At 44.2% G+C, this 15,979-nt stretch overlaps 1 protein-coding gene across 1 annotated transcript in view; it reads left to right on the top strand.

Moving 5' to 3' along the window:
- ppfia4 (PTPRF interacting protein alpha 4) overlaps positions 1-15,224 on the top strand; it is a 31,138-nt gene extending 15,914 nt beyond the window's left edge. The window contains exons 3-29 of the mRNA XM_061292211.1: positions 2,433-2,534; positions 2,729-2,893; positions 3,067-3,141; positions 3,300-3,371; positions 4,015-4,236; positions 4,666-4,800; positions 5,065-5,199; positions 5,440-5,523; positions 6,075-6,206; positions 6,292-6,354; positions 6,512-6,609; positions 6,734-6,863; positions 7,212-7,408; positions 7,471-7,699; positions 7,769-7,804; positions 7,891-8,012; positions 8,182-8,303; positions 8,370-8,451; positions 8,549-8,630; positions 8,713-8,913; positions 9,701-9,763; positions 10,995-11,170; positions 11,364-11,461; positions 12,453-12,628; positions 13,046-13,114; positions 13,195-13,381; positions 13,997-15,224. Coding sequence (XP_061148195.1) covers positions 2,433-2,534; positions 2,729-2,893; positions 3,067-3,141; positions 3,300-3,371; positions 4,015-4,236; positions 4,666-4,800; positions 5,065-5,199; positions 5,440-5,523; positions 6,075-6,206; positions 6,292-6,354; positions 6,512-6,609; positions 6,734-6,863; positions 7,212-7,408; positions 7,471-7,699; positions 7,769-7,804; positions 7,891-8,012; positions 8,182-8,303; positions 8,370-8,451; positions 8,549-8,630; positions 8,713-8,913; positions 9,701-9,763; positions 10,995-11,170; positions 11,364-11,461; positions 12,453-12,628; positions 13,046-13,114; positions 13,195-13,381; positions 13,997-14,040 — 3,297 coding nt within the window. The 3' untranslated portion in view covers positions 14,041-15,224. The remainder of the gene's footprint in view (positions 1-2,432; positions 2,535-2,728; positions 2,894-3,066; positions 3,142-3,299; positions 3,372-4,014; positions 4,237-4,665; positions 4,801-5,064; positions 5,200-5,439; positions 5,524-6,074; positions 6,207-6,291; positions 6,355-6,511; positions 6,610-6,733; positions 6,864-7,211; positions 7,409-7,470; positions 7,700-7,768; positions 7,805-7,890; positions 8,013-8,181; positions 8,304-8,369; positions 8,452-8,548; positions 8,631-8,712; positions 8,914-9,700; positions 9,764-10,994; positions 11,171-11,363; positions 11,462-12,452; positions 12,629-13,045; positions 13,115-13,194; positions 13,382-13,996) is intronic.
- Positions 15,225-15,979: the final 755 nt, after the last annotated feature.

The raw sequence follows: 15,979 nt of genomic DNA, 5'->3' as shown, positions 1-15,979 counted from the left end.
TTGCATGTGTGAACATCTGCAGTCGTTTGATAAAACTTGCTGTTGGTATCCTGCTCAAACACTTTTTTCGATGCCCTGTTGCCATGGTAATGGAAGTGTGCAAGGCAGCGGCGTCATAGCAGCAGATAACTCACTACCTATTCACACCCAGGAAAAGTGTTAGGGGCAATTTGTTGTTTCTGAAATGCTGTGAGAGAGAAGATTCTAATTTATTTACGTAGGTTGTATGAATCATCTCTTGACCTTTATTTTTCTCTTCCTTCATTCAAGTTAGTGGGGGATTCCCATTTCTTTTCTCATTCTAGTCTGAAGTCAAATGTAAGGTTTTGGAGACCCTGAAAGTGCTGCAGACATCATATTTATTATATATTTTGCCATTATGATGAAGCCAATCTTAGCACTTTTTTTTTTTGAAATTGCAGACTTTTCCTTTTAAGTTTACATAAGCACATCAAAGCGCTCAAATTGTTGATATGTGGAATGAAGGTCAATTTAAAACTGAATATTCTGGACTTTTCAGGAAATACTGAATGGGTGAGTTTGGTGATGCAGGTTAAACTCCCCACATTAGCAACCTCTCAGCAAATGAGGAAAAACATCAATTCACTGAATACACAAACACACACACACACACAAAGGATAAGCACTATTATGAAGATATATATATATATATATATTTATATATTTTGGGGATTGCATGTGCCTGATTGAAGCTTTTTTTTTTATCCAGCTGCACTCCAATTTCTCTCTCTCTCTCTCCCTTGCTACACACACACACCCTCTGACACACACTTTTTTTTGTCATCCTTTAATCCCAAACTGCTTAAGGAAGCGAAAGCGAGCAATCCTTTTACAATGTCTGGGCTCAGCAGTGTTCGCTCCCTGCTTGCTATCTCACAATGTGGTTGGAGGCTGAAGCCCAGAACCTTCTCTCGGCTCGGTGTGATATAGCTTCTGACAGATGTCGACGTCGCCTTGTCAGCCAGCTACGCTTCTTGTGAAGTAGAGAAAATATCATTGGAGCGCACTTGCTTCGAAGGGGTTCCGATTGTATCGTACGCACAATGATGCATCTTTTTGCCGAAGGGAAAAACCCTCTTGTGAAATTAAATGGAGATTTTTATTCCTCCGGACAGTGATGCATTGTTTTATGTTATATAGCGGGATAGATATTCAATTATGCAAGACTCCCGACAAAATGAATTGTTCATACCTTTCTGTGCTTATTTGTGTATTGGGAGAGCACATGTGGAGTGCTCCCAAAAAGCAACCGGATGAGGGGATGAACTAGCGAGTCAGTGGCCTGTCGAGCCTTTTTGCAGTGATTGAAAGAGACGGTGAGCGCCAACATCTGTTGGTGGATTTGGCCTGAGCTGCTGCGCACCCCTGTGGAATAACACAAAGTCACTCAAACATGCTGACCTGTTTTCCCTTTCCCCACCTCCATCCCCTCAGTCACCTCATCCATGTGTGTCCCCTTTTGGACTGAATTACGATGTAGCTTCATGAATCTAAGAAAAGGGGTTAGGCGTGACCTTTCGACTGATAGCTGGATGGATTAGATGGGCGTAGAAATGTCAAAGAGGCTTTTGACAGATTCATTATCCAAATTTAAGCATAGCGAGAGTGCAGGATACATTCTGCTACTCCTCCTTTTATCACATTTACATATGAATTTAATAGCACATATGTTTATGCATAATAATAAATAATATACAAATAGAAACTACTAATGCTACACATGCCATGTGTGTTTAGTTCTGCCAGCGTATTATCATTTGTACAAATAAAGCTCAGCAAAACACCTGCTCTGTGGATATGAGTAAATAAAAGCTCCAGGCTACTATTGGAGAAAATACAAAAAAAAAATCATAATGCATAGAGTTCAAATGGGAGACATAAAACTATATTTATAGCTGATTCTGGATGACTTCATGACCTTGGCAGGAAGGCAGGTCACATTAAAATAAATCATTACCATAGAGGGTGAAGGTGTATGAACTGTAAGGTTAAGGAAGGTTAGAGGTAATTTAAGGTCTGGGTAAACTCCAGGAATTGATTTTGTATATGCAAAGATGTGTGTGTGTGTGTGTGTGTGTGTGTCTGTGCACGTGTGTGTGCTTCCTGAGACATGGAAGGAAAATCAGTGTGAGTGTTGCATTGTGCTCAAGCCACAAAAGCACAGCAAGAAACAAAACACTGAAACAAATAGAAGGTCATGAGTGTATTTTCCATTTGTGTCGCATTTGAATCAATAGGCCCAATCTGGATGGGTGGGATCAAACAATAGAAATAATTCTGGCTGCCTTCTCAAACTATAAGTAACAATCTTGTATGCAAATGTACGTAGATGGTCATAGCACTAAAGAATATTGTCACAAGATGTTGAGAGGTGAAACAATCTTAACCTCCGATGCACGTGTGTTATGTAGGAGTTTGCCACACTTACCAAGGAGCTGAACATTTGTCGAGAGCAGCTGCTGGAGAAAGAAGAGGAAATATCGGAGCTGAAAGCCGAAAGGAACAACACCAGGGTACGTGTGCATGAGTGGTTTTGTGTGATTGTGTCTGTGTGCGTGTGCTTATGTCAGCACATGTCAGATTGAACATAATATTCGCTTTGATTTTAATCCACAATACTCTTATGTGTGTGCTTCCATGCGTATTGTGAGGATAAAAAAAAAAAAGGTTTAACGTGGATTTACTGTGTGCGTGTGTGTGCATGTAGCTGCTTCTGGAGCACCTTGAGTGTTTGGTGTCTCGCCACGAGCGTAGTCTCAGGATGACGGTTGTGAAGAGGCAGCCCCCCCCACCATCTGGAGTCTCCAGTGAGGTCGAGGTCCTCAAAGCCCTCAAGTCGTTGTTTGAGCATCACAAAGCTCTGGATGAAAAGGTGAACCATTTCAAAGGACACTGTAACATGAAGTGGAAAAATGATCGTACTTAAGTATTTGTACTCCAGTACATTCCCAGACTGGTTACAACACGTATGCCAGTCTTGGTAAAATAAATTATGAGCCAAACTCAATAACACAATGTTAAAAATGATGCGTGTGTGCTGGTCAGGTGCGTGAGAGGCTTCGCGTGGCTCTGGAGCGGGTGTCCACCCTGGAGGGACAGCTGTCAGCTACCACACAAGAGGTGAAAATCTCTACACAAATTTAGTACACGGGAATTGTGTGTCTCGATGTCACCTTTGATGCTGATTAGAATTTTTGGCACTTGCAGTTCTCGAGCGTTCACTTCATGCATTCACTCAGAGGAGAATGAAATGTGACTTTTGTGATTTTACATTACAGTTGAGCATGGTGAGACAAAGGAAGGATGGTGACTCGTTGGAAGGGACAGATGGATCCAAACCTCCATGGAAGGTCTTCCTGACTGTGTGATTGTTTTTCTGCTCTGTGCTTGATTTTGTCCAAACATTCATGACTTCAAGGTGATTTACCTTCAAATTGTTTGTATTCGGACAGGCTGTTTTTTTTAAAAGCTTTGGCCTTCTGCTTCAACAGCAGGGTGATTTGTCATTAAAAAAATATATATACACGAGCGTAAAATACAAGCTGAGCAAAAAAAAAACAAAAAAAAACATCATGGGCGCTTTGAGTCGGTTTGGAAGGTTTGATTCTCCCGAAACAAACTAGTGAGAGAATCACCTGCTTGTAGTACTTTTTTTTTTTTCCCTGTCTGTTTTTGTGTTCATGAGAGTCCAAATAATTTGGGCCGCCCACTGTGTTGCCTGTCTGAAGATGTGTCCCTTAAGGTCTGCTCAATTCATCAACTTCTCTTTGAGCTGTGAAGAGCAAAGAAACATCAAAACAACAACATGGCAGCGTAACCTCAAACACTCATCTTTGCATAAACTCGCCACAGTCAAATCTAGGCCATCCCTTTTTATCAAGTATATTTGTTGTCAACATTAACATGTTCAAAATTGCACCACACAGACCAGAACCTTTTTCTACCACCCGAATGCGCTCGCATTTCCATTAATTGCGTGGGTTTACCTTGCAGAGACTCCCCAACGGCTCCATAGATGTTCACGAAGATGGCAACCGGGTATCTGAGCTTCAGGAGCTCCTGGACAGAACCAGTAAGGAACTGGCACAGACCCGCGAGCACTCCTCCTCCCTTAACGGTCGCGTGGCCGAGCTGGAGGCCGAGCTGGCGAGCGCGCGGCGGGAGCTGAGTCGCAGTGAGGAGCTGTCCATCAAACAGCAGAGGGAACAGAGAGAGGTGAGAAGCATCAACGTAAAAATCGAGAATGGTGTTGTCTTGGAAACGAGGTACGATGCGAGGTGAAGCCAAACAAGATAAAAGGTTAATAAAACATTGTTCATGATGCTTCACGGGAGGCTAATAGCAATCAATCCCACTTAAGTTGTGAATAATGAATGTTGAACCTTGATTTTCTGACCTTGAAGGTCTCATTAATCTTACGCAATGGATATTACACATCATTTAGATGAACTCCTGCCAATAAGGAGGATCAATTGATACAAGGTAGCCTATGAAAATAATTAAAATACGATTCATGTATAATTAATTAAAAGTGGATGTTGGAAATTTGTACATCTGAAATGATCATGCTGTCAATCCTACTTGTATTCGACCCACATATTACACTAAAAGCCCTTTTGGGTTTGTGGTTGCCTCGGCTTGCAGAGAGAAGACATGGAGGAAAGAATAACAACGTTGGAAAAACGTTACCTTGCCGCCCAGCGAGAAACCACACACATCCACGATCTCAATGACAAGCTGGAGAACGAGCTGGCCACCAAGGACTCCCTGCACAGACAGGTAGCGTAATGGACAAGGACCGTCTGCTTAATATGAATAAAATATACACATGGTCAAAGTTGACAATCATAAGAAAAACACACTTATAGCTAATGGCGAGGGGTTGGGGGGAGTTCATAGCGTAGGAGGTTCATGTAAAGTGTTGGGTGAATCTGAGTTCACGTCCCAATCGGGAATTCAAGCAACATCCTCCACATCCTTGCCCTCACTCTGCACAACTGTCTCCTGTGTGCGTGTGCGCGCGTGTGTGTGTTTGTGAGTCAGAGTGAAGAGAAAGTGCGCCAGCTGCAGGAGATGCTGGAAATGGCTGAGCAGAGGTTGGCTCAAACTATGAGGAAGGCTGAGACGTTGCCAGAGGTGGAGGCTGAGCTGGCACAGCGAGTAGCAGCACTGTCCAAGGTTACACACACATACACACATACTGTATACATCAATGCACGGTCATTGAAACATGATAAGTACAAGAACGTAAAGAGTCAGCAATTTGCAAAGGTAAAACGTATTGCAGTGGAGCAGTCAAAGATGTGTTGTCAATTTGACACGCCACAGCGAAGAGTGTTTGTTCGACAATTTCTCTTTGCAAGGCCTTTCGAGAATGACCCGTGTGCAGATGCAATGAATAAATGTCTTCCCTTTTAGGCTGAGGAGCGTCATGGCAACGTGGAAGAGCGGCTCAGACAGCTGGAATCACAACTGGAGGAGAAGAACCAAGAACTAGGAAGGGTCTGTATGTGTGTTTGTGTAAAAGAATGTGTGTGCGTGCCCTGCAGGATCTCTCTGACCTCTTAGTGTGTGTGTGTGTGTGTGTGTGTGTGTGTGTGTGTGTGTGTGTGTGTGCGTGCGTGCATGCGTGTTGACTGATGCTTCATATTAGTGGGATGCCTCGCCTCTGTGCTCCCTCATGCATACACTAACACACACACATCATTTTCCTGGTTCATTGTTGCATGAATTTGAACCAAATCCACATATTGTCCCTGCGACTTGCTCGCCCGCCCCCCTCCCCCCCAAATATGAGTGATTTGCTGCTATCTTTAGATGAATTCACGCTAGGCTAATTTTTCCCTCTCACTGCCATTGTTCATCTATATTTAGTCAGTGGCGCTCTCTGAGAATTTCTCTTTTGTAAGTCTCACTTGATTTACTTCAAAATCCTTTTCACTGCCACACAAAAATGGTTGTAATTTTAAATAAATAAATAAATAAATAAATAAATAAATAAAAGCGTAAACAATTCAAAGAGAATAAAGCGTGGTCTTGTCTGCGCTCATCAGGCTCGTCAACGGGAGAAGATGAATGAAGAACACAACAAACGTTTATCCGACACTGTTGACCGTCTTCTCACCGAGTCCAACGAACGACTGCAGCTCCATTTGAAAGAACGCATGGCTGCACTGGAGGACAAGGTGAGGCCCATGCACGTTGTTATGAATGTCTTTTTTTTTTTTTTTACACTTGATTTTGACAAAACGTCATCATCTTTGTGTCTAGAACTCTCTTATTCAAGATCTCGAGAATTGTCAGAAACAATTGGAGGAATTCCATCACACACGGGTCAGTGCTCTTGAATCAAATCTGGAAATAATGTACGTATTGGAATAATTCATCATTTAGTCACAGAAAGGAATCAAATACCACATATGATTCTTTTTTTTCTATTTTGTATTTATTGTATTGTATTTCCTTTTTTAAGAATTCTCTTTCCGTGCAGGAACGTCTGATTGGCGAGATTGAGAAACTGAGAAACGAGATTGACCATTTGAAACGTCGCAGTGGGGCATTCGGAGACGGAAGTTCAAGTCACCCTCGGTACGCAATCTTAAGCAGTGATTAGTTGGACAATCTAATGTCACTTGGTGTAGCCAAATAGTTTTACACTACTTTGGTGACTTTATTCTGAAACATGATTGATTTTTGTCTAATATCACCTCAGGTCTCATTTGGGCAGTGCAAGCGACCTTCGCTTCTCTGTGGTGGAAGGCCAAGATGGCCACTACAGCACGACTGTGATCAGGCGGGCCCAAAAGGGAAGACTCTCGGCGCTACGAGATGACCCAAACAAGGTGCAAATAACATTTGGTATTTTGCCCAAAGCATCATGATCCACACTCTAAGCAGGGTGGCCCAAACAGCTCTGACCACATTTTGTTTTGCGTTTACGTTTCTGCGTACTGCCTGGTCTTTGATGAGGAGCTCCACGCAGGGATCTTCATGCCTAACTTCATTCTCTACTAACCTCTCTTTATCTGTCCCTCACCTGCTGACATGGACATGCTCTCTAATGTAAGTCCCTTGGTTCATTCATATTCATACAGTAACTACCCTCGAATGTACCAGTTCATTTTTTTGTTTTGTTGCATCATTATTCATCCATGTTAGTGTGTTTATTTGCTCAATGTGTGTGTGTGTAGGTTTGTGGCATGTTCGAACAGGATTACCCTTCGCTGCGAGGGAGCGTCAGCCACCTCCTCGGCAGCGACATGGAGGCCGAGTCCGACCTGGACGACGACGTGAGCTCGGCCATGCTCTCCCCAAGCGGTCAATCGGACGCTCAGACCCTCGCTCTGATGCTGCAGGAGCAGCTTGACGCCATCAACGAAGAGATAAGGTGACATTATGCAGTGATGGAGAGGAGACACTCAGCTAATATTTCTCGTGTGGGACCCGCAGGATGATCCAAGTGGAGAGAGAGTCGACTGACCTGCGCTCGGACGAGATCGAGTCCCGCATGAACAGCGGCAGCATGGACGGCCTCAACGTGACGCTTCGGCCACGGGCGTTGCCCACGTCGGCCACGGCCCAGTCCTTGGCGTCGTCTTCCTCGCCGCCGACTAGCGGCCACTCAACGCCTAAACATCACGCACGCAACACCAGTCACCATCTAGGCATCATGACTCTGGTAAGAATCACACAGTTCCTGAGAAAGAATAATTATTATTTTTTAATCATGTGTTTTATTTACCGGTAGCCAAGCGACTTGAGGAAACACCGGAGAAAAGTTGCAGTGAGTCAACTTGAACATTTTGTCTCTTTCCTGCCCTCTCACCACATCCATAAATAAACATCCAATTTATAATTTTTTTTTCTTAGTCTCCGGTGGAGGTGGACAAGGCGACAATCAAGTGTGAAACCTCGCCTCCTTCCTCGCCGCGCAGTTTACGTCTAGAAACCAATTTCGCCCAATTCACCGGCAGTCTGGAAGATGGACGAGGGTACAAACACGTTCACTCAACACCAAGTGATGACGATTAGCTAATTCACGATCATGTTTAATTCCGATTCTCGGAGGACTCTGAATCTCGATGTTCGATATCCAGAAAAACACTAAGGCCAAGCTAAATCCGAGCTAACGTTATCATGCCTCATTTGAACTAATTGCAGAAAGCAGAAGAAAGGTATAAAGTCATCGATTGGCCGATTGTTTGGGAAGAAGGAGAAGGGGGGTCGAATGGAGCAGACCAGGGATTTTGCCAGGGATGGACAACCTCTACCAGCGTTAACAGGTAGGCTCACACCTTGACCTAATTATTTGTCAACTTTGATCATTTTTGTCTGTAAATGTCTTTCAGACTTTGACATGGCTGTTGGAGACACTATGACGCTGGGAAAACTGGGTACCCAAGCGGAACGGGATCGCAGGATGAAGAAAAAGTAAACGCTTACGTTAATCTCCTGACATTGTAGAATTTCATTTCAACATGTACATGTTTGATAATCCTTTTTTTTTCCCCTTTGTCTTAAATCCCAGACATGAGCTCCTGGAAGACGCCAGGAAAAGAGGTCTACCGTTTGCGCAGTGGGACGGCCCGACGGTTGTTTCCTGGCTAGAGGTTCTGATTTCACTTCTTCTATAATAGGGAGACATTTCTCCTGTTACGTAGACACCGCTTGACTGGTCCGTTCCTTCTCCAGTTGTGGGTGGGCATGCCAGCTTGGTATGTGGCAGCATGTCGCGCTAACGTGAAGAGTGGAGCCATCATGTCCGCCCTGTCAGACACAGAGATCCAGAGGGAGATCGGCATCAGCAACCCGCTGCATCGACTCAAACTGCGCTTGGCCATCCAGGAGATGGTCTCCCTAACTAGCCCTTCTGCACCTCTCACCTCCAGAACGGTAAATGCACATCTCTGTCAAATCTCTGGCGTATTTGTTTTTAAGTAAATGTGCATACAACCACACTGAATTTTTATTTTCTCAAGATATATGTACACAGAAAAGGTTAGCGTCACCGTCCATTTAGGACTTTTGGTAATAAGTTGATAACGCCTCACTTTTTTAGTTTTTGTACCTGTTGTGTCTTTTTCTGCTAATGTGAATCGCATGGAGAAGTCAACACAATAGAAATCCATTTGAGTATTTATTCCATATTATTGATCTTAGCGCCATGGACGAAGATGCTCTACGGCTTCACTAGGCCCAACATAGTTCACTAGATGACATCAACATACTCGAGTTTTCCTTGAGAAGCACTCGACGTCAGATTTGCTTAAGTATCGGTGAATGGTATCGGCAGCCTCAGTGAGTGCCCGATACCTCAAAAACAAGGCTGAATACCAATACATGGATCGGTACTTTCCCATCCCTGCTTTTTAGCGCAGCACAGTAGGTTACTAGTAATAGTCCTAGATTCTACGACGACTGTACCAGTACATGGACTTTAACTTAGATGTTAAAGATATTGAATAAATGCTCAAACGGCTTCTCGTACAACACACGTGGTAGCGGCGCCTGAAATACACACCCTCCCTTGGCATCACTCAACACAATAAATGTTTGTTTGTGCGGTTGTGTGTTTGTTTGCGTGTGCATGTGGACGGGGTGGGGGTCATCATGTGGGAAAATACACACTGGCTGTGGGTTTGTTTGTTTGTATTTGTGTGTGCGTGCGTCTTCTGAGCAGTCCTCCGGAAATGTGTGGGTGACTCATGAAGAGATGGAGAACCTGGCTTCATCCACCAAAGCGGTCAGTACCATCTGGGTGCTCCCCCTTCCTCTACCCCACTCGAACCAAACACGCTGACACACCCCCACTGTCTCTGCCACGACACGCATATGTCCACTAAAAAAACGTACACAAAAAAAAAAAAAACACTAACGCCTCTCTGTGCTTGTGTTGGAAGTTGTGTTGTGCGTTTGGTTGTGGCGTGTAACCTGTGCTTCACGTGATATGTGCGCTGGGGTCCATGTTTGTGGCACTTGTGTTATTTAATGAAGCATTTTGGTGCAACAATGTGCTTCTTAATCAGCTTGTTCTTTCAACTTGTTTATTGTTCCTGCCATGCTGCCACTCAGGCGAATGAGGAGGGCAGCTGGGCGCAGGTGAGCTTGCTGCTCTGACAAAATGTGTCCAATCACATTTTCACATAAATCCGCTTCCCCCGCACATGAAAGCAATTTGGCACCCCTTAGCTCAGGGAGTGATAGTTGCCAACCCACTCTGCTGTGCAATTTATAATTTGTTTCTAAATGCAGGGGCAGCTCTAAGCTGGAGCAAAATGTCTTCCAGCAAGTTGGAAGTTTAATGAATCGGTTTCCTCGTCCAACTGGAAAAGCTCTTTTCGTAATGTTTTGAGTGAGAATATGCAAAAAATAAGTTAACCACCAAGTTAATATTCAGACATCGAAACTAAAAAGGTTAACAATTAATGAAAGAGAATGATTTACATGTTAAATTAAATAACATTTTTTAAATTTTCCCAAAATCGTTTTGTCAAATTTTATACACCATTCAAATTTCAATTGAATGAAGACAGAAATCTAGAAATGTTTTTATTGGTCCAACAGGAAAAAAAAATCCCTTCACTAAGTCTTTGTGTGTTCATATAACTTTTAAAAGCAAATCGTTTTAATAAAGCGCCCAAGTTCCGACAGCAACGTTATTAATAGTTTTGTTGTTTTTGGGGGGGTTTCTCAGTCGAGTCAGCACCCACGCTATCTGGACCTTGAACCTGTAATAGCTAAATGGATTGCAAGCATGCATAATGGCATTTGCTACGCTTGCATTACCTCTGCCGGCGTGCAAAAATGTTTGTGACTGTAAATAATAAAACAAAGAAAAAGCACATGGTGCGATATAACCCACATTTTGAGGTGAATCCCCTCAAGCATCTGTTGCCAAGCACACAGGTTGTGATTTATTAATCATGTTGAAGTCTTTAATTGTAAAAAAATCAATAACACTCTTCTCCTCGCAGACGCTGGCATATGGAGACATGAATCACGAGTGGATCGGGAACGAGTGGTTGCCAAGCCTTGGCTTGCCTCAGTATCGCTCCTATTTCATGGAATGTCTGGTGGACGCTCGCATGCTGGACCACCTGACCAAAAAAGACCTGAGGAGTCATCTCAAGATGGTGGACAGCTTCCACAGGTCTGGAGCATGAATATGTAGCTTTTTAACATGAGAAGGAGGTCAGAGACTCAATCACATGACCCGACTTGTAGATTTACGAAATTCATGTAAATTATGAATTTCTTCCGAACCACTTATCCTCACGAGGGTGTCGACTTGACTTCTGACTATGTGACCCCGCCCCCCTTCCATCTGCTTGTGTGTTCACAAGGGCGAGTCTGCAGTATGGGATCATGTGCTTGAAGAGACTCAATTATGACAGGAAAGAATTGGAGCGCCGGAGAGAGGACAGCCAACATGAAATGAAAGGTAAACTTTGCATCAAAGAGAGGAATAAAGCAAACACGTTTTCGCACGTTGACAGCCTTCTGGCTGCCAGTGTACCACCTAGTGGAAGATATACAGACCAAAGCAGAGGCGTAGCCAAGCCGGGGCGAGCCGGGGCGGCGCCCCTGTTCGGACTCCCTGCGCCACGATTGAAAAAAAAATCGAGCTTTTTCGATTCTTCATTTTCATGCCGTTTTTTTCTTTCGGTCTTGCGCGAATGTGCTTGCGCTAATCTATGTGCGCGATGTTACCCATTCACCGTTTGCCTCCCTGACCCGGATGTTGTTTTAGCGATCAGCGAACGGCGTGGGTGATGTTAGATTTTTTTTCCTGTGGGCGTGCGCCCCTACTAGAAAAATTCCTGGCTACGCCTCTGGACCAAAGCATGGTAACAGCTGCGCTTTACATCTGTCACATAGTCAAGCCAAAGAAGGCCAAAAATCCACACACAGACAGAGTTGTGATGCCAGAAGTATTCTAATAATGTTAAAATGGGGCTATCACAAAAAAGCCATTTTAATCCAAATAGAACAATCAACAGGTGACACAAGTTTATCTGTTAACTTGAATATATCACAAATTAAATGCTGCTGTCCACAAGACACAAAACACACAGAGTCACAAAGCCTGCCCTCTCACCCTTTTGACCTTAAACCGTGGACATGAACTTGATTCAGCTGTCGTTCAAATCAGACCTCTGGCCTGTTTGGACACGCACACACACACGCCGCCTGTTCCAGCGTGGAAAGTTTACCGACAGCTGGCCTGCAAACCAACAAAGGGAGTGTGCCAGGCACTTGACACTGCACGGACACGCAAATTATCTCTTTATCTCGCTCGCCCGCTTTCTCTCGCCGTCTCCCTCTAAGCTCTCTCCCTCTTTATCGTGGCGCCCGAGCGCATTTGCCAAAACCTCTCTGTATGATCCTGTTCCAGTACGTAAGTACAATGGAGTCACTCTTATTCACTTTAGATGTGTTGGTGTGGACCAACGAGCAAGTGATCCATTGGGTCCAGTCCATCGGTTTGAGGGAGTACTGCGGCAACCTGTTGGAGAGCGGCGTTCACGGAGCGCTCGTCTCTCTGGACGAGACCTTCGACTACAGCAGCCTGGCCCTCATCCTCCAAATTCCCATGCAGAACACACAGGTGCTGACAGACAAAACATACTTTATGAATCAGCGCACGGAGAAGGAAAATACGTGTCGTTCTTACAGATCATGGAAGAACGCAAGTTGTAATGATGAGTTGAATCCCACATTACTTTGAGTGAAACAAGCCTGGATGAAGCAGCAGTATGTTTGAAACCAGACCCCCCGCCCCCCTTGCTGGCTTCATTCTGCCAGAATTTCCTTCTGCTCCAATTGCTCTCTGATCCACAGTGAATTCACCTTAAATGATTCCCCAATCGCACGCTGTAGAACAAATGACTCACAGGAGTGGCGTCAAAAATAACTTATGTAAGGGTGCGCTGTCTTTTCAGGAGATTCTTTGTGGCTTTGATTCACAGAAAGAAAAAGTCGCTGTTGAGTATATCTGATGTCACTGTGTTGTTTTGTTTTTCAGGCACGGCAGGTTCTGGACAGGGAGTTCAACAACCTGCTAGCCTTGGGGACTGACCGACGACTCGAGGAGGTCACATAACATGCCTTGTCGCTGATTCGATTCAAATGTTGTTTACGATTGCCTAGCCTCGTCTTCTTCGGGTCCCGCAGAGCGGAGACGACAAGTCGTTTCGCCGCTCTCCATCGTGGCGGAAGAGGTTTCGGGCCCGAGAGGGAGGGGCGGGGCTGGGGATGATGGCGGGCTCCATGGAAACGCTGCCCGCTGGCTTCCGCATGCCCTCCATGTCCATGCCGCCCTCAATGAACCTCATGCCCAAAAAGCAGCTCCAGCCTGAAGGTGCGGACTGAGCACAAGAGACAAACTTTGGGACGGGAGTGTGCATGTTGTCTCTACTAACTGCATGCTATGTTCTCTTGATAACCACTTTATGCCAAGCTCCGCCCCCGGCATCCCCGAGGCTTGACCCCTCAACAGTGCGGACCTACTCATGCTAACTCACTTTGGCTTACTAACTGGAGCCCTGATGCTAACAGGTAAGCTTCAAATTAAGGGAAAGTGCAAAATGTATCATATGTGCGGGTCATTAATTTTTCAATATTTCGCTCTTGAACAATGCACGATAACTTTTGTGCTAAATATTTGTTTGTCAGTATAAGGCTTAATCCCCAAAAAATCCAAAAAAAGAGCCAAATATCATTAAGTATATAGTTTCATTTACTACAGCATAACCATGAACCCTAAATAGAATGAAAAATATTTTCCCTTTGAAATACTAACTTATTTATATGATGGTAAATGTATTGAATAAAAAGCATGACCGCACTAATTAAATTGCAGTCCATTTAAACATTTTATAATAATAAAACAATAGATCATTCTTGAATTTGTGTGGTATTGTATTCCGCCCTCGACGATGAGTCTGACTTTCTTTACCAATCTTTTGTCCCCCAGTGCATTGTCATTACCTGTACGGACACATGCTTGCGGCCTTTTGAGAGTCAAATGCCAAATTTGAAGAGAGTGCTACCTGGGGTGCCAGTGAGGTACGGGGCTTCCGGCCCCAGCTCGCACCTTTCCTTCGGACACGTGCAATACCGAGGCCAGGTCTGACCCTTGAACTCTTAAGAGCGGCCGTTGGCGTCGCTCTCGCTGCTGTTAAGGAGACTCGCCTCTGGACTTTCCCGGTTGAACCCAGTGCTCCCAGTAGCCTTGTCATTGTGGATGTTGTGCCCCCCCCAAATCTCAGCTGTGAGCCGTCGTCCTCCCGTTCCCGAAGTCTCAACATGGCCGACTCACCGCTACACGTTACCCTTCTATCGGTTATGCAAGGTATTACTCAATGATCGTATCTGGACTGTATATAAAATGGATGACTACATTTTCTATAAAGTATATAAATATATATATTGGAAATATATATGGAAAAGCGATATAATGGCTGTATGAAACCTATCGCCCTGTATTCAATAGTGACTGTTCTCTCACTTTTTCTTTGTCTTAGTGTCGGACCTTGTGTGTCTTTTGCTGGTTGATGTAAGTGTGTGAATTATCAGTGGGCGGAGCTTACAAGGCCTCACAGGTTCATGGGTCCAATTTCAGAATTTCCCTTGCTTCCCTCCTCTTTTGACAACATGCCTCCTTTCCTGTATGACACTGTGTCGCCTAGAGTAGAGAGTATGATGTTATATGAAGAGCGTCCGCGTGTGTGTGTGTGTGTTTGAATGATACGATCATCTGATCCGTGCTATGTGGCTGTTGGGTGTAAACACTGTAGCTCCTCTCTGCTGCTGCTCTGCATCATTTCAGTGATATCACGCGATGATGTGAAATTGCGCCGACCGATTGGCAATTCATGTCCAATCGCTTCCTGTTTAGTTGCCATAGAGACGTGCCAGTCAGTACTTTCGGCTGCCCTCATTCAGTAAGAACACAACGTATGAACCAAGTGAAGTGCAGAATGGGTGTAAGATTTTTTCTTTATTTATTTTTTTTATTTCTATTTTTTTCCGAGGTGTCTAAAAGGTGTAATGTGCTATGTGGCAGCTATGAGTACTGTGTCTTTATTCCAGGAGTGAAATATTGCTGACATATCAAGATTTTATTATTTGGCTATTCAAAAAAAAAGTACTGTATCGATGACAATATATAGACATGAGTAAAGCTGTTTTTTAAAAGAGTATTTATTGTATTTATTTTGACTTTTCAAAGTTTCTTTGCTTAAAGAGGAATGAAGTGACTAAACCCTATGTAGTCTGCGGCTTTCATGGCCAAATCCTGATTGTTGTCATGCACCAGTTGCAGTTGTTTCCTCACAGTTTGAATGAAGCTTGGACAAAATGTCACCGAAAGACTTTTGAGCGTCTGTCCCGGCATTCCCCTTTGCAGCACTCTTGTTTTGAGCCTCCTCCAGCTGTTGCCGTAGCAACTTGCCTTCACTCTGCACTTGGGGTAAGTGCTCCTGCGTGGCCTACGTCGAGTGAGCAGCTTCTTTTCAGCCAGCCTTGAGTTCTTGATGAATCGATGACGAGGCTGAAGCTGCACATTCATTGTTTCCAAAAGTTTGTATGATAGGTGGCAGTCCAAAGGAGGCATTGTATTGCTGTCGTGATGTATCTTGCTGCAATAACAAAGGTTGACATGACCAGTCCAAACGTCGAGGCAATACTTTCCAAAGGTTGAGGTGCATTCGGATGTGCTGGTGGATTCACAAATATTGGAACGTGCGGGTTCAGCGAGGTATGCATGATCTCAGCCTAGCCTCTTGTAAGAATCCATTCCATCAGATCACATTGAATGAGTACTGCTACCAATCTCTAGCACTTCTAGCTTAGCTGTCACTTGGGCTAACCCAGTCTTCAACTCTAGTTGTTCCTTCTTTCTCTTCAAGATAAGCTCCTGCTCCTCCAATGTGTATTTCTACTTCAAAGCAGCAAC

The sequence above is a fragment of the Syngnathus typhle genome, linkage group LG11, assembly GCF_033458585.1.
Source record: "Syngnathus typhle isolate RoL2023-S1 ecotype Sweden linkage group LG11, RoL_Styp_1.0, whole genome shotgun sequence".
Lineage (NCBI taxonomy): Eukaryota > Metazoa > Chordata > Actinopteri > Syngnathiformes > Syngnathidae > Syngnathus > Syngnathus typhle.
Note: the sequence above shows the minus strand (reverse complement) of the source record. Positions and strands in the feature narration are given on the sequence as shown.